General features: G+C 41.3%; 1 protein-coding gene across 2 annotated transcripts in view; it reads right to left on the bottom strand.

Moving 5' to 3' along the window:
• PHLDB3 (pleckstrin homology like domain family B member 3) overlaps window positions 1-19,493 on the bottom strand; it is a 647,234-nt gene that overhangs the window by 125,769 nt on the left and 501,972 nt on the right. For both annotated transcript variants that reach the window (XM_044080540.1, XM_044080538.1), the window contains exon 9: window positions 13,819-13,926. In XM_044080540.1, the coding sequence (XP_043936475.1) occupies window positions 13,819-13,926 (108 nt within the window). The remainder of the gene's footprint in view (window positions 1-13,818; window positions 13,927-19,493) is intronic.

The following is a 19,493-nucleotide window of genomic DNA, read 5'->3' as shown; positions in this document are numbered from 1 at the left end:
AACTTTATAGGCGAGACTGGTCATATTAATGGGTCTACAACTACTGGGTCCAATGACACCCCACCTTTCTCAAAGGGATGACTACTGCTACCCTTCACACATCCAGCATGAAGCCCGTTTCGAAGCGGATACTGAATAGCCTTTATCCAATGCCACAGTAATGTTTTTGGCCTTGGATAGTGCCTTAGAGATTTGTGCTTTGAAGATTTGACTGGGGATGTAGACAACGGTATGTGATCTGGAAATCTGAGAGAGGAGTAAAGTTTGAGATAAAAACTGTCCACTTGTAAACTGGCTTTGTCCTCTGGTTCAGGGTATATGATATCATTTACAATTAGCTCTGCTCAGCACTGGGCATTGTTTCTGAGGTTTCTAACATGGTTAAAGGTGGCTCTGTGATTATTCTTTGCTTCAGTGGCTATTTTTTATCTCATATCTGTCTTTGGTCATTTTTATCAATGTTGGGAATTCCTTGTTAAGTTTACTAAGAGCATCCTGAGAGTAAACGTGTTTCTGCATGCAAAAAGCTTTTTTTTTCTTCTATTACTGAGTCTGTTTATATTTTGGTTTCACCATAGGGGTTTATTTTTGAGTTTGGCATTGTCATAACTGAAAAGGGTCTCAGGGCTAGCTGACCTATCCAGAAGAAAGAAAGAAAGGGGAAACTATGGAACTGTGAACTCGAAGCATGGAGTCAGTGTTGGTTGATTTTGGGAAAATGAGTTGGGGGGGTAATGTACACCATACATCAAAACAAAGGATTTACATCTGGAAGCCACAATCTAGAAAAGTATAAAGCAATATAGATGGAGGACCTGATTTTTCAGTAAATAAGATACAATAAAAAAGAAGCACAAAAATCGGCCAAGTAACAACCTTGCAGTTACTGTGGAAGAATCGGTTTCAAGAATGGCAAATACTTTTTGCAGTACTAGATGCAAGTTGTGTTTTCTGGGAACTGGAAGCAAGCTCCAAATTGTGTACATTTAATATGCTACTAGGAACCCACATCTTCATTCATACTTCATTCTGGCATGACATCAGCACCAAATATACACCAAAGAGCTGTTGTTCAAGTCACTGAAGTCTTAGAGCATTGGAATGCTTTTGTAAATAAAATCGATGACATCTTCTTCTGGGTTATTTGCAAGAGGATCATGACAGCAGAGTGATACAGGTACTAAACAAATTAAAGTAACATAATTCCACATTAAATAAGACCAAATGCAAAATCAGTGACCAGTCAAAGATGTATGTCACATTTTAGTAGGAGAATTTCTGAAACCTGATCCAGAGAAAATCCATGTTACTCCTGTTCAATACAAAGATCAGAAAGCATAAAAATTTCAAGGAATGATGCAATATATTGCAAGGTTTGTACCCAATATTCTAATATAATTATGCTTCTAAGAAACATATTAAGGGCATGGTATTAGCGGCGCTATGAGTAGAATAAGAGTTTTTTTTAAGTACTTAAACTAGTCAGTTTCTCCAACATTAAAACATGCTGTAAACATGATAACCATATTACAAATTGATGCCTGTCAGGAGGCTATAGGAGCTGCGACCCTAGAAAAAAACAGACCAGTTGCTAGTGGGTCAAGATATGCTAAAATAGAAAATGACTGCCAGCAATAGCGCACAGATGTCAGAAATTTGATGTGTCTGTGGTAAAATACTTTTAAGTGAAGCAAGACCATAAATCCATCAAAATCAATGAGATCCACTGAAAATATTTCAGTTAATTTTTCAAAACTCTTTACATTACGCAATGGCTTTACACATTCAGCACTGTGGACAAGTCATAGTCAATCTAGGCTCTGACATTCTTTTTCAAACATCAACTTCTCTTCGCTTATAACCATAAATTCCAATACATGAAACATGCATTTTATACAACCAGAACAAAGTACAGTTGTGTACACTTGCCATAAATGTAGATGTCCATGTGTATTCACTGTTGCAGTCCTCACATATGGGTTATCCGGTTCCCGGTAGCCCTCAGTCGGCCCAAATACCAGAGTCCTTGGTATATGACGTCGGCTGACGCTGGTTGTAAAAGTGATGTCAGTATATCAGGTATAAAGGGAGGCAGACTACGCCATTTCCTCAGTTTTTCTTGCCTTAAAGTCAGGAGCTCCCAAAAGAAGGCTAACCCAGGAATGGTAGCACCCTGGACACATGTCATACAAAAAGTAAAAATCTACAGTCTGTGCCTTAGGAACAAAAGGGGGAATGGAGGGTGGGAAACCAGGACCAACAGTGAATACACCCTAACATCTACATTTATGGTTAAGGGTACACAACTGTACTATGTTCTTCGTGTTTCACTGTTGCAGTCCTCACATATGGGTCGATTTCCAAAGCCCAGTAAGAAGACAAAGGGGGGAGGAAAAATTACAGTTTAAGGGTTGGTAAGGAGGCCCTGCAAAACTGCCGAGGCAAAACCAGCCCTGGATTTAGAAAACAAAGGTAGACTGTAATGCTTTCTGAAAGTATGGACAGAAGACCAAGTAGTTGCTTCTAGAATGTCCTTAGTAGGCATACCTCACAGAGGTAGAGGCTGCTCTAATAGAATGGGTCGTAATACCTTGAGGGGGAACCTTCCCATGCTGTAGGTAACAAAGTGAATACAATGAGCAATCCATTTGGAGATGGTTTGTATTGAAATAGCTTTACCCTGAGCACCAGGTGCAAAACTAACTCGAAAGGATTTAGTCCTGTCTAAGTAAAATCTCAGCTGTCTATGCACATCAAGAGAGTGCAGAATCTTTTCCCCTTTATTTTGGCGATGGTTGAAAAATGTAGGCAGGTGAATAGACTGGTTAAGGGTTAAACTGGGAACCACCTTAGGCATAAAAGAGGGACTGGTTCTCAGAGAAACCCAATCTGAGTGAAAAATAATGAAAGGTTCTACTGCCATTAAGGCTTGCAGCTCAAATACCATTCTAGCTGAAGTAATAGCTAAAAGGAAAGCAGTCTTCCAGGATACAAACTTCAAATCTGCAGAGGCAGCTGGTTCAAAGGGAGGCAGAATAAGTTTTTCCAGGAGAAAATTAAAGATCCCAAGCAGGAGTAGGAGCTCTTCTGGGAGGTCTAAGATTACTAGCTCCCCTCAGGAACTGCTTCATCAAGGGGTGAGAAAAAATGGGTTGCTCAAAAGAACAGTGAGCCAAAATTGCTGAAGCGTGAATTCTGATTGAAGAAAAGGAAAGTCCACTATTAAGCAATCCTGCTAAGTAGTCAAGAATGAATGAAAGAGAAAGATGAGAAGGGTCTTCTCCTTTAGCTAGCATCCAAGAGCAAAATCTCTTCCATTTATCTGCAAAGAATTTTCTTGTGCTAGGCCTCCGGGCCTCATGAAGAACTTCAACCACCTGTTGGGAAAGATTTAAAGTATTAGCCAGGAAATTAAATGCAGAGTTTGAAGATAAGGATGAAGGAACTTTCCCCCTCCTTGAATCAACAGATCTGGTACCAGGGGAAGATGCCAAGGCTGAGCCTGGGAAAGGCTGTGAAGAAAGGGATACCAATGCTGCATGGGACAATCTGGAGCTATCAGAACAGCCTTTGTTTTTTCATCCCTTATCTTTAGCAGCACTCTGGGAAGAAGAGGTAGAGGAGGGAATGCATAAACTGAGAGATGTGTCCATGGGAAGAACAACGCATCCACCCTCCAAACTTTGTTGTGAAACTCCCTGGTGCAGAAGGTTGGAAGGAGATGACTGGTGTGAGAGGAGAAAAGATCCACTTGTGGGGTGCCCCAATGATGAGTGATGCAATGGAAAATGTCCCTGTTTAGTTGCCACTCGTGAGGATCCAGAACATGTCTGCTCAAATGATCCGCCAAGGAGTTTAGCCTCCCTGGAAGATACTGGGCTATTAGATGTAAGCCCATGGATGCTGCTATGGACCACAGTCTCATGCTTTGTCTGCACAAGGGGTAAGAGTGAGTCCCCCCTTGCTTGTTGATGTACCACATGACTGTGGTATTGTGTGTCCTGATCAGCAGAGTCCCAGGTTAGAGTAGGTCCTTGAAAGCCAGCAAGGCCTGCTGCACTGCCATAAATTCTTTTTCAGTTTATGTGGAAATGAATCTGCTGTGAGCTCCAAGTCCCCTGTATGCCCCTGGCCCCCAGATGAGCCCACCCATGCAACATCTGAGGCGTCTGTGGTGAGAGTCTGGCTGGCAGGCGATGGGCGGAAAGGCAGACCCTTGTTCTGAGGACAGGCTGTCGCCCACCAGAGGAACTCCATTTGTAGACAGGGAATCAGGGGAAGAGTCAAGTCTAGGTCCTGTGGGTGTTGACACCAAAGATTCTTGAGGTACCATTGAAGTTTTCTCATATGCAGCCTTGCATATGGGATTATCAAAATACATGAAGCCATGAACCCAAGTGCTTGCAGGAATTGCCTTGCAGAGAGCTGGGTCATGCTTGCCAAGTTCATGAAGTAAGCAAAAAGATCTTCTTGCTTCTGCTGAGGGAGGAATACCATCTGGGTGGCTGTATTCAGACTCGCTCCCAGAAAAACAATCTCCCTTGAAGGAACCAACTTTGACTTCTTTCCGTTGAGAGTCTAACCCAAAGAGGTGAGAATGTTCTTCACGAAATCCAAATCCTTTTCTAGTTCTGGGGAGTTTGCTTGAATGACACAGTCATCCAGGTAAGGATAAATTTGAATATTTCTCTGCCTGCAAAAAGCAACGGCTGGAGCCAGGCACTTTGTAAAAACTCTGGGAGCAGTAGATAAGCCAAAGGGCAATGTAGAGAATTGAAAGGGTTGCTCCCCAACCTTGAAGCGAAGGAACTGCCTGCAACTTTCCCTTACTGGGATGTGCAGATAAGCCTCCTTGAGATCCAATGTTACCAGCCTTGAATCCTTGCCCAGCATTGGTAGTAATTGTTGAAGGGTGAGCATCCTGAATTTGGACACCAGAAAAATGTTTAGAATGGACAGATCCAGAATAGGGCACCAGGTGCCCCCTTTCTTGGGTACCAGAAAAAGCCTTGAATAAAACCTAGGCCTGCCTGATTTGCAGGAACTGGCTCTATAGCCCCCACAGTCAGTAGAGAAGAAATTTGAGTTTCTACCTCTGCCCTGAGAGTTCTGGGTATGTCTGGGTATCCTTATAAAACAGGGAAGGTGTGAAAGTAAAACTTGTAACCTTGGTGTACTATATTGAGAACCCAGTTGTCATCTGTGATGGTAGACCATACCTTTGCGAACTTGGCTAACCTTCCCCCCAAAGGAAACCCAGGGTCCGTAGAGGTAGGCACAAGAAAGCCGGAGTCATTGAGAATGTTTGCTTTGGGAAGCTGGCTTAGAACTCCCCGATTTAGCAGAAGAAGAATGCCATTGTTTAGCCCTTTGAGGGGCAGAAGCCTGCCCTCTGGAAGATCTGAAACCCCTAGGCCTAGAACGACCCTGTTTGCCAGGATCAGGGAAGGACCAATTCTTGGAAGGATAATGCCTACTAAACCGAGGAGGCTGAACCTGAAGGAAATCTTTTACAGCTTGCATAGATTTTGCCTTATCCTCCAACTTCTTTAGTACCTCCTCAGCCTTATTACCAAAAAGATAGTCCTTGTGCAAAGGAACATCAAGCAATTTAGATTTAACTGGTTCAGAAAGAGGCTGCTCCCTGAGCCAAGCATGCCTTCTAATTACAGAACCAGTGGCTGCTGCTCTGCAGGAAGCCTCCAAAGTGTCAAAACCACAATGAAGTGAAGTGAATGCTTATTAACTACAGTGGCAGAATCCAGTAAGTCTTGTAAATCTTTGTTCTTGGTCATGGAAAGGATATAAGGAAACCTGGTGGCAACTGTACACAGATGCTGCACATGAACCAGGTTTAAATGACTCAATATCTATTAAATACATGTTGTGATGTTTTAATGTTAATAATAAGTTTAGAGAATATTTTTAATTTTTTCTATGTTCATATATGTATAACTGATATGTAGTTTCGACATATTAGTAGTTATTTGTTGATATTTAATCCATCAAATTAATTCTTGTATTTTGTGTATTTTGCAACACTGTGTCTTTAAAGATTTTAAAAATTGTTTTTTGGCGCCAAAAAGTGCATTTAAACAGTTTTTTCTAAAATGGAGATTAGTTCTCAAGAAGCTCAACTTACATGAGTGAAAGCGCTAAACTGTTATCGATTTGTGGATTAAACACGTTTTTATTTTACTAAACCTTTTTGTCGTGAACTTAGTTAACGCTCCTCTAGCCTTTTTATTGGATCTGTTTTGCCTGCCAATTCCCGAGGGGTTCCTTCAGTGTGGTTTTGTGGTCATGGAAAGAATATCTCCAAGTTTCACCGTAATAGCCTCCAAAGTATGCTACTGATACTTAAACATGTGAAAAAGACAATTCATGGATCTAATGGCAAGAGTTGCAGAGGTATAGACTTTTTTACCCCACATGTCCAAGGCCATAGATTCCTTATCAAAAGGCACAGGGTTTTTTAGCAAAAGTAGTCTTAACACCCTTGGGGCCTTGAGAAATAATTTCTGGATCAGCAGTAGGGTTTTTAAAAAGGAACTGATGAGATTCAGGAACCCTGTAATACCTATCTGGTTTTCTAGGGGCAGGAGAGACAGAATTAGCAGTTAAAATAATTTTCCATGAAAACATCATCCACAACTTCCAAAACTGGAGGTATAGCCAGAAGCTTATGATGTGGCAAATCTAAAAATTCCCTGATTCTTTTCTTAGACTGTGGAAAATCTTGACGTTCCCATTTAAAATGCTCCCTAAGAGTATTCAAAGTATCCCCAAAGGAAAAATCTTCTGGAGGGGAGGCAGAAAGGATAGAGTCCTTAACATAAGAATCCTCAAAGTCAGAAAAAAGTTGAGAATTTCCTTCTTCACTAGCAGAAATACTGGGTATTTCAGAATCTGAGAGAGACAAAGCATCAGGAGATAATTCCCTAACCCTCTTTGAAGGTAGGTGGATGATGGCCCCTAATCAGGGAAAGATCACCAGCCATCTTTACCAACTGGGACAGAGGAACAGGAAAGTAGGCTGAAGCCTGCTTGAGTAGGTTTGCGGCTGGAAGGTTTACTAGCAATCCGGAGGGACTCAGGAGGCCTAACAACTGCAGAAGTCTGAAATAAGGTAGTCCATTTAAAATGCTCCCTAAGAGTATTCAAAGTATCCCCAAAGGAAAAATCTTCTGGAGGGGAGGCAGAAAGGATAGAGTCCTTAACATCAGAATCCTCAAAGTCAGAAAAAAGTTGAGAATTTCCTTCTTCACTAGCAGAAATACTGGATATTTCAGAATCTGAGAGAGACAAAGCATCAGGAGATAATTCCCTAACCCTCTTTGAAGGTGGGTGGATGATAGCCCCTAATCAGGGAAAGATCACCAGCCATCTTTACCAACTGGGACAGAGGAACAGGAGAGTAGGCTGAAGCCTGCTTGTGAGTAGGTTTGCGGCTGGAAGGTTTACTAGCAATCCGGAGGGACTCAGGAGGCCTAACAACTGCATAAGTCTGAAATAAGGTAGTCCGTCTGGTTCTGGTCTCATGTCGAAAAGAAGAGGCGTCAGAAGCTGGAAGCCGGTGCCTGCAAAGTGGCTCCAGACCCATCTGAGGTGGCGACAAGTGAAGGGTCTGAAGACAAAATAGCAGCCTGTGGCATGGAGGACTCCATAAAGGTCTCGGCAGAGGCTTGCGGCTGAAATTCTGCGGACTGCAGGGACTGCGAAAGCGCCTCGCTGACTACAGCTGTGCTGACGACCAATTTCACCGGTGCGTCATCAGTAGATTTAACCCTAGGCCTGTCGCGGTCCTTGTCTTTGCATTTCCTAGGCATATCCAAAGTCGGGAGACCAGAAGACGCCATACCGACGAACTTAGGCCAGTCTCCTAAATGCTTATACAAGTTATACAACAGAAATGGAAATCACGGTGCGGAATCTATTTTCCACATGCAACACAGTTATTAACTTTATCTGACATTCGTTAAAGCAAGAAAAGAGGATCCCACAACAGGGTACTTATCTGAAGGCGTCTTCAACTTGGTAGTCGGAAAGCGAAACGAAGGTAAACTGCCGACTGGCACTAGTACAAATTGTATCTGCTTCGGGCTCCGCAGCAAGAAAGACTGTGGAAATGGCGTCAGCTCCCTCCCTTTATACCTGACGTACTGACATCAGTTTTACAACCGGCAGCAGCCGACATCATAAACCAAGGACTCTGGTATTCGGGCCGACTGAGGGCTACCGGGAACAGGATAACCCATATGTGAGGACTGCAACAGTGAAACACGAAGATCATCATGCTTTGCTTGCATAACGTATTCCATCACTACAATTCTTTATAGTATAAAGATGTGCATAAATCCTGTCAAATAGCCTCCTGACAGTTTTTCCATTGTGGCAACACAGCTAATGTTGTATCTTTCGGCTTTTCCCGGTTAGGGGTCGCCACAGCGGAACTCCGGTCCGCTAATGATTGGCAGTAGATTTTTACGTACCAACTTGCCAGGCCTGACGCACAACCTTCAACGAAGGTACGCCCATTCACGCATGTCTCCACACAGAAGACGCTTTAGCTGAGAATCGAACAGGACAACGTCTTACTGTGAGGCGACAATGCTACCGCACCAGCACTACAAACTGGAAATTCTGAATCCTCATGTCTGATAAGTTTAGGAAGAGTATACATGTCTCCTTGAATTCATGTGACAGTGTTAGACAATGAAGAGAAGTTTGTGGCCTAAGCAACACTCATTAACACTAGGGTGACATTTAAACTCAAGTCAGGCATAATTACATAGAATAACCATGGCGAGCTCTTCTTTTTTCTCCAGTGCCAATCTTAGCTACTCATTTATATGCATGCTCTCATATCTGATAAAATTCACTTGTTCCCTGCAAAAGAATATACTTTAAAGTGTAAATAACTATCAGTCCACAGAACTGCTTCTTCCTGCTTGCAAACAAACTATGACACAAAGATAAAGAATTTTAAATAATTTACCACAGCAGAGATCAATATCAATAAATTCACTGAGATCCACCACAGCGATATCTGTGCTATGACTGCTCTGGAACAATGCTGTATACTGTATATTCAGCCCGAGTTCACTGAATCATTTATTAACTTTATTCATATACACTCCTGCAAGATATTTAGAAATGAAGACAATGATGCTAAGTATTGATAGTTACTAACTGCAACTGATAATCCATTCTTACCTAGCAGAACAAGTGACACTTTCAAGTACTTTGGTACCTTATATACTGTGATGGAGGTATTCATCAGGACTGCAAGCAGGAGTACTACAAAATGAGCTAAATTCTACAGGAAATCAAATACAATTTTGTCAAGGCAGCTGAGTCAAGTTTGAAGTTTCTGATATACTGCTGAGGACTGTTTGGACTCTGGAGCAAGCCTGACAGGCAGGGAGTGGAATTTAATGACATGTTCTCCAGCAGGGGCTGACACAGAAACAACTGGTGTCAGAGCCATGGACTAAAACTAAATGCCAAGAAATGCATAATAGTATCTTTTGGGAAGTTATCCATCCCTGGTAACTATCATATTGACAACACACCCCTTAGAGTTGACCCAGTAGTCAGGGACTTAGGGACACACACAGATAGTAATCTAGCCTTTGACCATCACATGTTTACAGTGGTGAGGAAACCATTCTGTGTTGTGCAACTTAAAAGGTATGGCATCTAAGCTCTAGGAAGCCATTGTCCCACTGTATTCGGCACTCATCAGACCTATCACTGAGTACAGTGCCCCCTTTGGTATGTACCTAATCAGGCATATTCAACAATTCAAATGTCCAGAGAGGTTTCTCACTAAAAGAATACAGGGCAACAGTAAAATATCCTATGCAGACTGTCTCAAGGCCCTATTTGTATTCTGTCTCCCACAGGCTTTTGAGGGAAGACAGATGCCTGGCGTACAGGGTATTGTCAGACACCACTCTGACAGACCTCCTGCATAGCCACACAACGAACAGCACCAGAATTACCCATTCTAAAGACCTAAACCTTGCCTGTGATATTAACAGGACCTGCTGAAGAGATAGGTATGTATCCCAGAGACTACCCAGTCTATGGAATAGGCTCCCCATCCATGTGAAGCAGAGTTCCTCCCTAACTCAAAGTGCAACTTGGACAACTGGATGGGAAACCAGAAATTTATCCCTGGTTTGGCATCTATGTCTCTAATGGTCACAGGTAATTTGTAAATGGTTCATCTTCCAGGCCCATGCTTACACTTTTCATGGGCATGAGAACTTGTCAGAGATTTGGGATGCATGGCTAGGCTTAAAAAGGCCCTTGTGGCCATTAGCTTAGTAAATACCTATAAACCTATGTTGTATGCTCTGAATCAAGAACAATGTCAACATTTCCAAGTCTGAATTTATGGTACACTGCTCAAAGCCACTCATTAACAGAAACCATTTTTGACAGTCTGGAACAATTCATAGCATGGTGGCACCGATATGTTTAGGATACGTAGAAAGATACAAGTAAAACTGTATGCAGCTTCCAAAGCAAGATCATAATGTGGAGTATTGACTGCACTCTACAATCCAGACATGAGAGCTGAGGTATCACACCTGGCAAAATTATGGAAATACTGAAATCTTTGGTGCTTGCGGATTTTTTCCTGCGTTTCAGATAAATGTAGACACGAGATCACTTATGTTAGACAGCATACCAACTTGAGAATTTTTGACAGAAGTATCCCACTTAGTAAGCTTTTTCAAATATCTTTGTCAGTATGAGTGGTTAAGGCAACAATTTGAAAAAAAAATGTCAAAATAGCTCCTTAAAGGAATGACTGGAGTCATCACTGGAGCTTCCAGTTGACATTAAAGTCGTCTGAAATTATACTTTCAGAGCTGGTGTGCAATTATAGCAAGAACAAGGCCTCTTAATCTTCTGATTTGTCTTTATGAAGCGGTATACCAAGGCAAGTGAGTTAAGTTTGAAAATGACAATGAGAAATTCTCCATGAAAGTACAGTACTCGGTATCTTAGTATCAGACCTACACCAGGAGAGTTCATCCTTTATAAACTCCACCAGACACTTTGTGAACATTCACTCTCTTTGGATAAAGGCATAGCCAGTGAGAATGACTGTGGTGTTTGCTGACTTCGGCCAAGTAGTGGAGACTAAGTGACCTGGTTGATAAAAGTCAAGCCAATTATAATTAGAATGAATTTTGCTCAGTATGCTTCTAACAAACATGTGCAATTTTTAGGTTCTTTGCATTCTTCCAATGGATCCATTTGGTACATACAGTTGTAATGTGGATATAGATTCTAAGCTGGGGAAAATTTTCCTGCGATCAAAAGAAAGAGAGGGGTCAGTGTATGATAGGTAGTTAAGCAAGGAGCATCTAACTTTTATAAAACACATTTTTGTTAACTTTATAGTGGCATGGTATATGATACAGTGTTCGCATAAAAGGTTTACTGTTTGTGACAATCTAAAGGAATTAAACTGCTCAGTCCAGCAAGGGGTGGTGCTGCTGCCAGGTCAGTGGTTCGTAGCAGCTTTTGGGCAAGCATTTCCTGTAGGTGTTATTATGGGTTAAGGGGACTAGATACAAGTTGCATGCATCAATGTCTCATGACTGGTTAACTAGGAATATGATGTCCAAGCCTATTTGCTTTGGAGTTCCTTATATTTTATCTAGGTGGCCAAAATGAAAATGAACAAATTACTGATTAAACTATTAAAATCAATTAACGTATGAAATGGTTCATTCCATAAAATATACTTCCAAAGTATTGTGAATAAGAGTAAATGAATCTAAAACATTTAAACTGTTAAAAAATGTCTTCCCAATGCTTCTACTGCAGTCCCGCATTGCTGAAGTACCTTTAACCACAAAAGTATTATTCCTTAAACAAAACCTTAGAAAACGCATACATTAAATGGTTATACCCAAAGTATCTCGATCAACCGTGGCTATTTCTTTCACTATCTGCTTCCATACCATATAGTGTAACAGCATTGACAGCCACAACAGCTAATGCACTAGAAAATGACACCTTAATATTATCTTTACTACATATACAAACAAATGGCTACTTATAAAAAATAGCATATCCTGAAAACACACCCGCCTAAAGCGTTGCATTCCTTGTTAGCTGAAAGGTGATAAGTGTTGTGGTCTTTGGGATTTCTGCTGAAAAATGCCTAGTAAGGGGCTCTACTCATTCAGTTGTTGTATGCAAAAGAAATGTTTCTTCTTATGGCCTAAAAGAAATGGATGAAAAAAAAAAAGCTCTGAGTTGGCTTGGGCCGTATCCTTAAGGACTGGCCTCATGAGCTGGGGGAGGAGGATCCAGAGCTTCTCAGACTTCTTCACCAGATAATCCAAATGTTTTTTTTTTCTTCTTTTTTGAAGGGAAGAAACTGGGGCAAAATTAGTTCATAATGTTTCCTCAAAATTCTGAGCCACATGGGTTTATCTAAGAGGAAGAAAGTATGGTCCTACAGTTTTTACCTTTCTTTCAAACAATTGCCTGTGAATCCTTTAAAGTCTTAAAGCTGCCACAGAAAAGGAAGTGACAAGCCCCCCCCCCCAACGGTATGCAGATAGAAGTTTGAGTACTGTGTCACATGATCACAAGCAGGAAACTGACAAATGCTGGCAGTGGGTGATGCAGAAATGGCATCTAGCAGTGTACCATCGAAATGTAGTGCACATGAAGTCAGACCCACTCCAGACTGGGTACTGCAGAACCACACACTAAGGATACACTCCTGCAAAATTGACTCAAGCTCACAAAAGATATCAAACAGGAACCAAACCCTGCCATGGGATGACCCCATATACCCTTCCTCAAATGGCACTGTCTGCACACAGCTGTCAAGAAGAAGAAAGGGTTCTAAGTCAGAATTCCTACAATCAGAGTACAGACAATGCAGACATAAGTGATACAAGGTTCTGCTCTGCAACATCAGCCTGGTCAGCTTCAAACAATGGCCAGTGAACCATGGGCTCAGCCTGCACTGCCCCCCCTTACAGTTCTAAAGTGGGAGTTCAAAGGTGCACCTCTGCTGATACCGTAGTATTTCACTAAAACAGAACAGTAGAACAGGTTCAAATTCACCTGCAGAAACTGAGAGAACTGATGTACAACAGTGCTAGGATAATACAGGGAATTCTGGTGTGAATCTTGACTTATGTGATAACAGTCAAGTGTAGAAATGAATGAAGACCGTGGTTTGATCTCACCTGAGCATAAAAAAATGGGATGGGTGCTAGACCCTAACATATTCCACCTATGATATCAAGGCAAGCATCAGAATAAGCAAGGAGATATCTCAGAGATTGGAATCTTCAATTTTTTGCCAAACCCTAAGTGGAAATGATGAACTCAGGCAGTACTCACTGAAGACAGAGTGTCCTTAATGTAAGATCTGTAGTTAGCAAAATACTTCTAATACTGAAAAACTGAGAATCATATATCTCTATGAATTATAAAGTACTTCTTTAATTATAGCAGAGTTGTTCTCACTGTCAGCATTTAGCACAGCTCACTGGTTTTGTAGTTTGACTCTGCTTGATTGCAATATGTGCACTGTCTACATGTCTTGTGTCTCCATGTGAGCTTTTACTCCAGCATCCCAGTTATATACAATTAGGTTAACCAGCAATCACCCAAACTGCCTATAGATACGTGTGTGTGTGTGTGTGGGGGGGGGGGGGGGGGGCAATGAACCGGTAGAACAAATACACCTCTGTTAACTACTCTGATGTCGGTAATTCACAAAGCAAAATTTGAATTCTGTTAATAAATGTGCACAAATCCTACCTTCGGAGAAGTATCGTGTTTTGCATGGGTGTGACCAGGGGATGTAGTCTGGTCAGGCTGGTTAGGCTCAGTGACAACTCGTTTCCTTTCTTTCTTCACTGATAACTGCTGCAAAAGTACAAAGTATATAACTTAAGTAGGATGTTTCTGCAGATGCAAACTAGTGAAGTCATACACGTGATTGAGGGAGGTACATTCAAATAAATAACAAAAAGAAACATAAAAATCTTCACCTGTGATTAAAGAGGGTTATAGAGTTTAACATTTGAAATTTAGAGGAATAAAAAATCAAAACAATTCAACTTACAAGGTTTAAAGTGAAAGAAGGTAAAATCAGTGACTGGCGTGATTTAACAATATTGCTAGTTTTCTAGAACTCAAGTCAGATGTTCTTAACCTACATACTTTACCGCTCAACATTATAAAACAGCAGATTATCTTTTCATTCCTTATACTTCCTTACTGTCCCTTCTTCACTTACTTCTTTACTGCTAGTTCTCTTCCCTGACTCTCTCTAAGTATACCATAAGTCTGTTTTCCCCTCAACTCATATTGCAGTTCCTATTTGTATTAGACTAACTTACCTTTACTTTCTCTGCAAACTGTCTAAAGTTTCTCTAAATATTAAATTGTCATATACTGTAACTCGTATAAATTTTTAACTAATGTTTTTACATTGCGTCTAATTTGTTGTAATTATTTAAACTGCAAATGTTACTGTTTTATTTTTAAAGATTATAAAATTATTGCTCTTAAAATGTTTTGTAATAATTCAGAGCTTTTCTCCGTGGGCCTCCACTGAAAATGGGCTTCTATCCAGTCAGACTTTCCTGGTAATCAAATGTCAATAAATAAATAAATACATGAAAATGCAGTAATTGCTGACAAAGCAGTCCTCAAAGGTCTATGCATGATCCACTTTCACCATTACGAATGTTACAGCCTCATATGCACCACTTATTGTCTTGATTTATGTTTATTGTTTCTACATACCAGCTATGGTAACTTTAGTGGTGGTAGCGTCACTGTTACCTACTGCTTCATCAGAACCTGTCCTCTGCTGAATGAAGGACAAAAAGTTCTGCTGAACCTCTGGAAAGTAGTTCAATGCCACTTAACTTTTACTGTTTAATATGTTCTAAATGGCCAATCTAAAAAACAGAAAGTACTTTTCCTGAAGGTGTTAGCAATGTTAACATATCCCGATTTCCATATTTGATTTCACTAGATTAATTTCTTGTATGTGCATATGTAGCCCTGATGAGCTCTCAATCCCATGAACTAAAGTTGCAGATCAAAAAGGATTTCTTCCCTTCCTTGCTAATGGCTATGCTGTCAGTATGCTCAGTTAAAGCTGCATATATCCACAGGACACAGTTGACAGCAATAGCTATGATATGTACGGACATTATCCCTTCTTACAAGCTGCTGTACATAGTACAGAGGATTCAACTGGGTGGAAAAACAACTTTCAGAATTGTGGACTTTCTCCTGTACTCCTTTGTGACAGTGATCAATTGTTATCAACTGAATCTCTCATTATTCATTAAAATTCCACACTATTTCTAAACTTTGAAACTCAATGCCACTTAGGAAAAGTATGCCTTGCTTCTTCCCATTAATGATACAATGGGAAACTGCTCTGCCTTCTCCTATTAACAGCTCTTGTTTACATTATAGCCAAAGGTTACCAACAGCACTGACCATATCAACCACTGATTACACTTGCTGGACACTGCCTGCATGGCTTACGTGTCTTTAGTCATCTTTTGTACTTCCTTTATTTCTACCTCCTAATAATGTTGATGTTGATTTTGATTTTGGTGGACAACTTGTGCTATCACGCTTGATTATTTTTCTGCATACTACTGACAATATCTTCTCTGTTTACATTATCTAAACAAATAATACTCAATAACATTTCTTTACAGAATACAGATTTCATACTCATTATGAAGGCTTTTCAATATGCTTTATAAATCTCAGTTTCACGTGACAACCTGAGACAAGGATTATACGGTTTACTGTTCAGTGAACTGTATAACCAGAGACAAAGATTATACTGTTTTCAGCAGAATTTACAGAACTGCTACATTTCAACTGCTGAAATTAAAGTGCCCCATAGTGTGCTACACCCTTAATCTTTTCAGATTTTCTCTTTGTTAATGCCCATTGCTAGAGTCTCAGCCCTTCAAAATGCTAATTAAATGTAGTTGCTATCAAAAAACAACATTTTTCTCAGATTAAAAAAAAAACGATGTTAACCCAGAAATAAACGGAAATTATGTACTTACCATAATGACAGATCCATGTTGTTTATTATCTGGTTCAACCTGTGGGTTATAGGATCCAACCAAATCAGATTCCATCCTTCTTTCAGAGACTTAGGTTCATAGGTTCATAGGTTTATACTAGGCTATCTGCCCTAAGGCATTTATAAGCCTAGCCCAAATTTTTGTGGCTTACGCCACCCCTTATATGAAAAAATACTGTGCCCATTAGTTTGTTGTGCCTCTGTCCAGCAGTGACACAGAGATGATTCCCGGGGTAAACCTACGATCTCCCATCCACAGGTCTAGATTTCTCTTGAACAGAGTCAGCGAGGTGCTCTGCCTCACATGGACAGGGATTTTATTCCACAGCATAGGGAGTCTCTGAGTGATAAATCTATCCCTCCAGCACGTCCTATTTATATCCATGCTAAGGTTTAAGTCGCTTGCTCTAGTGGTTTTGGTGGATTTGGATTTTTTGAGGTGGAGCATGTCCATTAATTCCGGGTTGGACATGGCCTTGTATGTCAGGCACATGTCACCTCTGAGCTAAATCTATCCCTCCAGCACGTCCTATTTATATCCGTGCTAAGGTTTAAGTCGCTTGCTCTAGTGGTTTTGGTGGATTTGGATTTTTTGAGGTGGAGCATGTCCATTAATTCCGGGTTGGACATGGCCTTGTATGTCAGGCACATGTCACCTCTGAGCAGACGGTATGCGACTGAATAGAGCTGGAGTTTCTTCAATCTGGCAGCATATGACAGATTTTGGAGTCCCTTTATCCTTTTGGTGAGGAACTTTTGGGGTCTCTCCAATTGCTGCAGATGTCGGGTGAGATACATCCCGAATGGGGCATTGTACTCTATCATTGGTCTGATAAGTGAAGAGTACAGGGGAACAATGACCTCACTAGATCTGGATGTGAATCCCTTCATGATCAGGTGGGCAATGTAGAAGGTCTTTCTAACCACTTTAGCAACGTGAGTGTCAAAAGAAAGGCCACTGTCAACCTGGGTCCCCAGGTCCCTGATAACCTCTTCTGTGCTTAGTGGATTGCCACCTATATGGTAGCTTGGGGTTACCTTGTTTTTCCCGAAGGGTAGGACTATACATTTTTTGGCGTTTAACTTCAGGCCATGGCTCTGGCACCAGCTATCTGTTTCCGTGAGTCCCTTCTGAAGGATATCATTGTCCGATGCACTTTCCACTATGGCGCCCAGTTTGCAGTCGTCTGCAAACTTTGTCAGCCAAAGTCCTCCCATGTTGGCCTGTACTTCTGAGAAGTAGATGCCAAACAATAGGGGGCCAAGGACCGAGCCCTGTGGGACACCACTTGTGACCGGCTTGGAGTCTGACATAGCGCCAGCAACTCTAACCCTGTGGGTTCTGTCCTTAAGCCAGTTTGCAACCCATCTTGTGACATATGGGTTTACATTTAAGCTGGTATGTTTTTCTACAATACCTGAGTGGGGTATTGTGTCGAAAGCCTTTGCAAGGTCAAGGTAGGCTGTATGGACTGCCTTTCCCTCATCAATGGCCTTGGTGACTGTTTCGAAGAAGTCGACCAAGTTCAAAAGGCATGATCTTCCCTTGACAAAGCCAAACTGGGTCGGGTCCAATGTCTGCAAGTCCCCTATATCTTTGTTTATGAGCTCCATTATGATCTTCTCCATAGCTTTGCAGACTAGACGTGTTAAGCTTATGGGGCGGTAATTACCAGGGTCCGTAGAGGTGCCGCCTTTGTGGAGTGGGACCACAGTTGCCGTACGCCACTCCTTGGGCACGTATCCTGTGGTAAGGCTGAGATTAAACAGCTGCCTTATGTACAGGTTTAATTCCTCATTTAGCTCATGTAGCACACAGCCGGGGACACCATCCGGTCCCATTGATGCTGTGTTTTTAGCTTTAGAGAGCAGCTTTCACCTGCGCATTTGAGATGTCCGGGTGGCTACACTCGGCTGGGATAGTTAGTTTCCACAGCTCCCCCTCAAATACCCCAAATTCACTCTTCCATCATCCACCTCAGATTGAGTTGGCCTCTAAAACTGCTCCTAGGAAAAGTAGAATAACTCCAGGAACTTAATCAAGGACCCAAAAGGGGGAGACCCCAAAAGCTCGACTGGCCAATAAAACAGGAGGCAAAGTACTACTAACAGGTGGATACGAGGGAGAAAGGGATGGCTGAACTGGATGGAAACAGACATCATGGACCTATTGTTCAGGTAAGCACATCATTTTCATATCCAATATCTTTTTCATCCAGCTTCAACATGTGGGATACAGTCCTCAGCCACATATCATCTCATGTCCTGGGAGAGAATGTTTTGCAGAATGATGAAACCAAGAGAGGCCTTATACCTTGAGTGTGCATCTGCTTTGTAACGGAACACAAATGTGCGAGTGTTAGACCAAGTGGCAGTGGCACAGATGTCATCAATAGACACTCGGGAGAAAAAGGTAGTAAATGTTGTAACTGCCCTACTACAATGACCCTTAGGTTTTGTAGATAGGAATCTTCCTGCCAAAGTATGCACAAGGAAATGCAATCAGAAAGGTATTTGGATAAGGCCGCTTTAGACAGAGGCTTTCCCAGCCTGGTCTTGCAAAAGGAAACAAAAGAGCTGCTCTGTTTTTCTAAAGGATTTGGTTCTGTCTAAATAAAATTTGTTTTCTATGAATGCCCATCCAGTGAAGCAAATATTCACCCTTATTACTAAAATTAGGGACTTAGGCAGACAAATGAATAAGCTTGGTCACAGTAGATTCCACGGCAACCTGTTAATCCTGAGGGTAGCCCTGTCCTTATGAAAAATCAAATGGGAAGGGATAGAGGATAATGCATGCAGCTCAGAAATCAATCTAGCAGAGGTAATCATCAGAAAAACAGTTTTCCAAGATAGCACCTTCAGGTAAATGTTAGTCAAAGGAAGAGCTAGCTAGTGCTTGCCACATCAACACTAGATTGCAAGGCAAAACTTGATTCTGAACTGGTAGATGTAACAAAAAGCTATCCCTCAAGAAGTCCCTGGAGATCTTCAGGGAAACAAGTGTACTATCCCTAAAATTGTGAAAATTAGAAATAGCGGCAAGCTGAACCTCAACAGCAGAATAACAAACTAAATTGAAAGAGATCAGCAAGAAAATTCAGAATATCATCAACTGGGGCGGAAAGGGGGTCTAGACCTTTAGACAATGCCCAAACTGCAAACATTTTCCATGTATTAGCATAAACTGATTCATAGACTGTTACTAAGGCAAACTACCTGGGTGGGGGTACTTTCTAAGGCTAGACAAGGTTTTCCAAAAATAATGATGTCCTGTATCCAAACAGGACATTGAAGACCAAGCATTTATAAGCTACCTCCATGTAGAAAGTTTGTGGGAAGATGACAGAATATTGATAAC

Source organism: Protopterus annectens, chromosome 8.part0 (assembly GCF_019279795.1).
Source record: "Protopterus annectens isolate FY-2018-M chromosome 8.part0, PAN1.0, whole genome shotgun sequence".
NCBI classification, from domain to species: domain Eukaryota; kingdom Metazoa; phylum Chordata; order Ceratodontiformes; family Protopteridae; genus Protopterus; species Protopterus annectens.
This window is presented reverse-complemented; position numbering and strand designations above follow the sequence as displayed.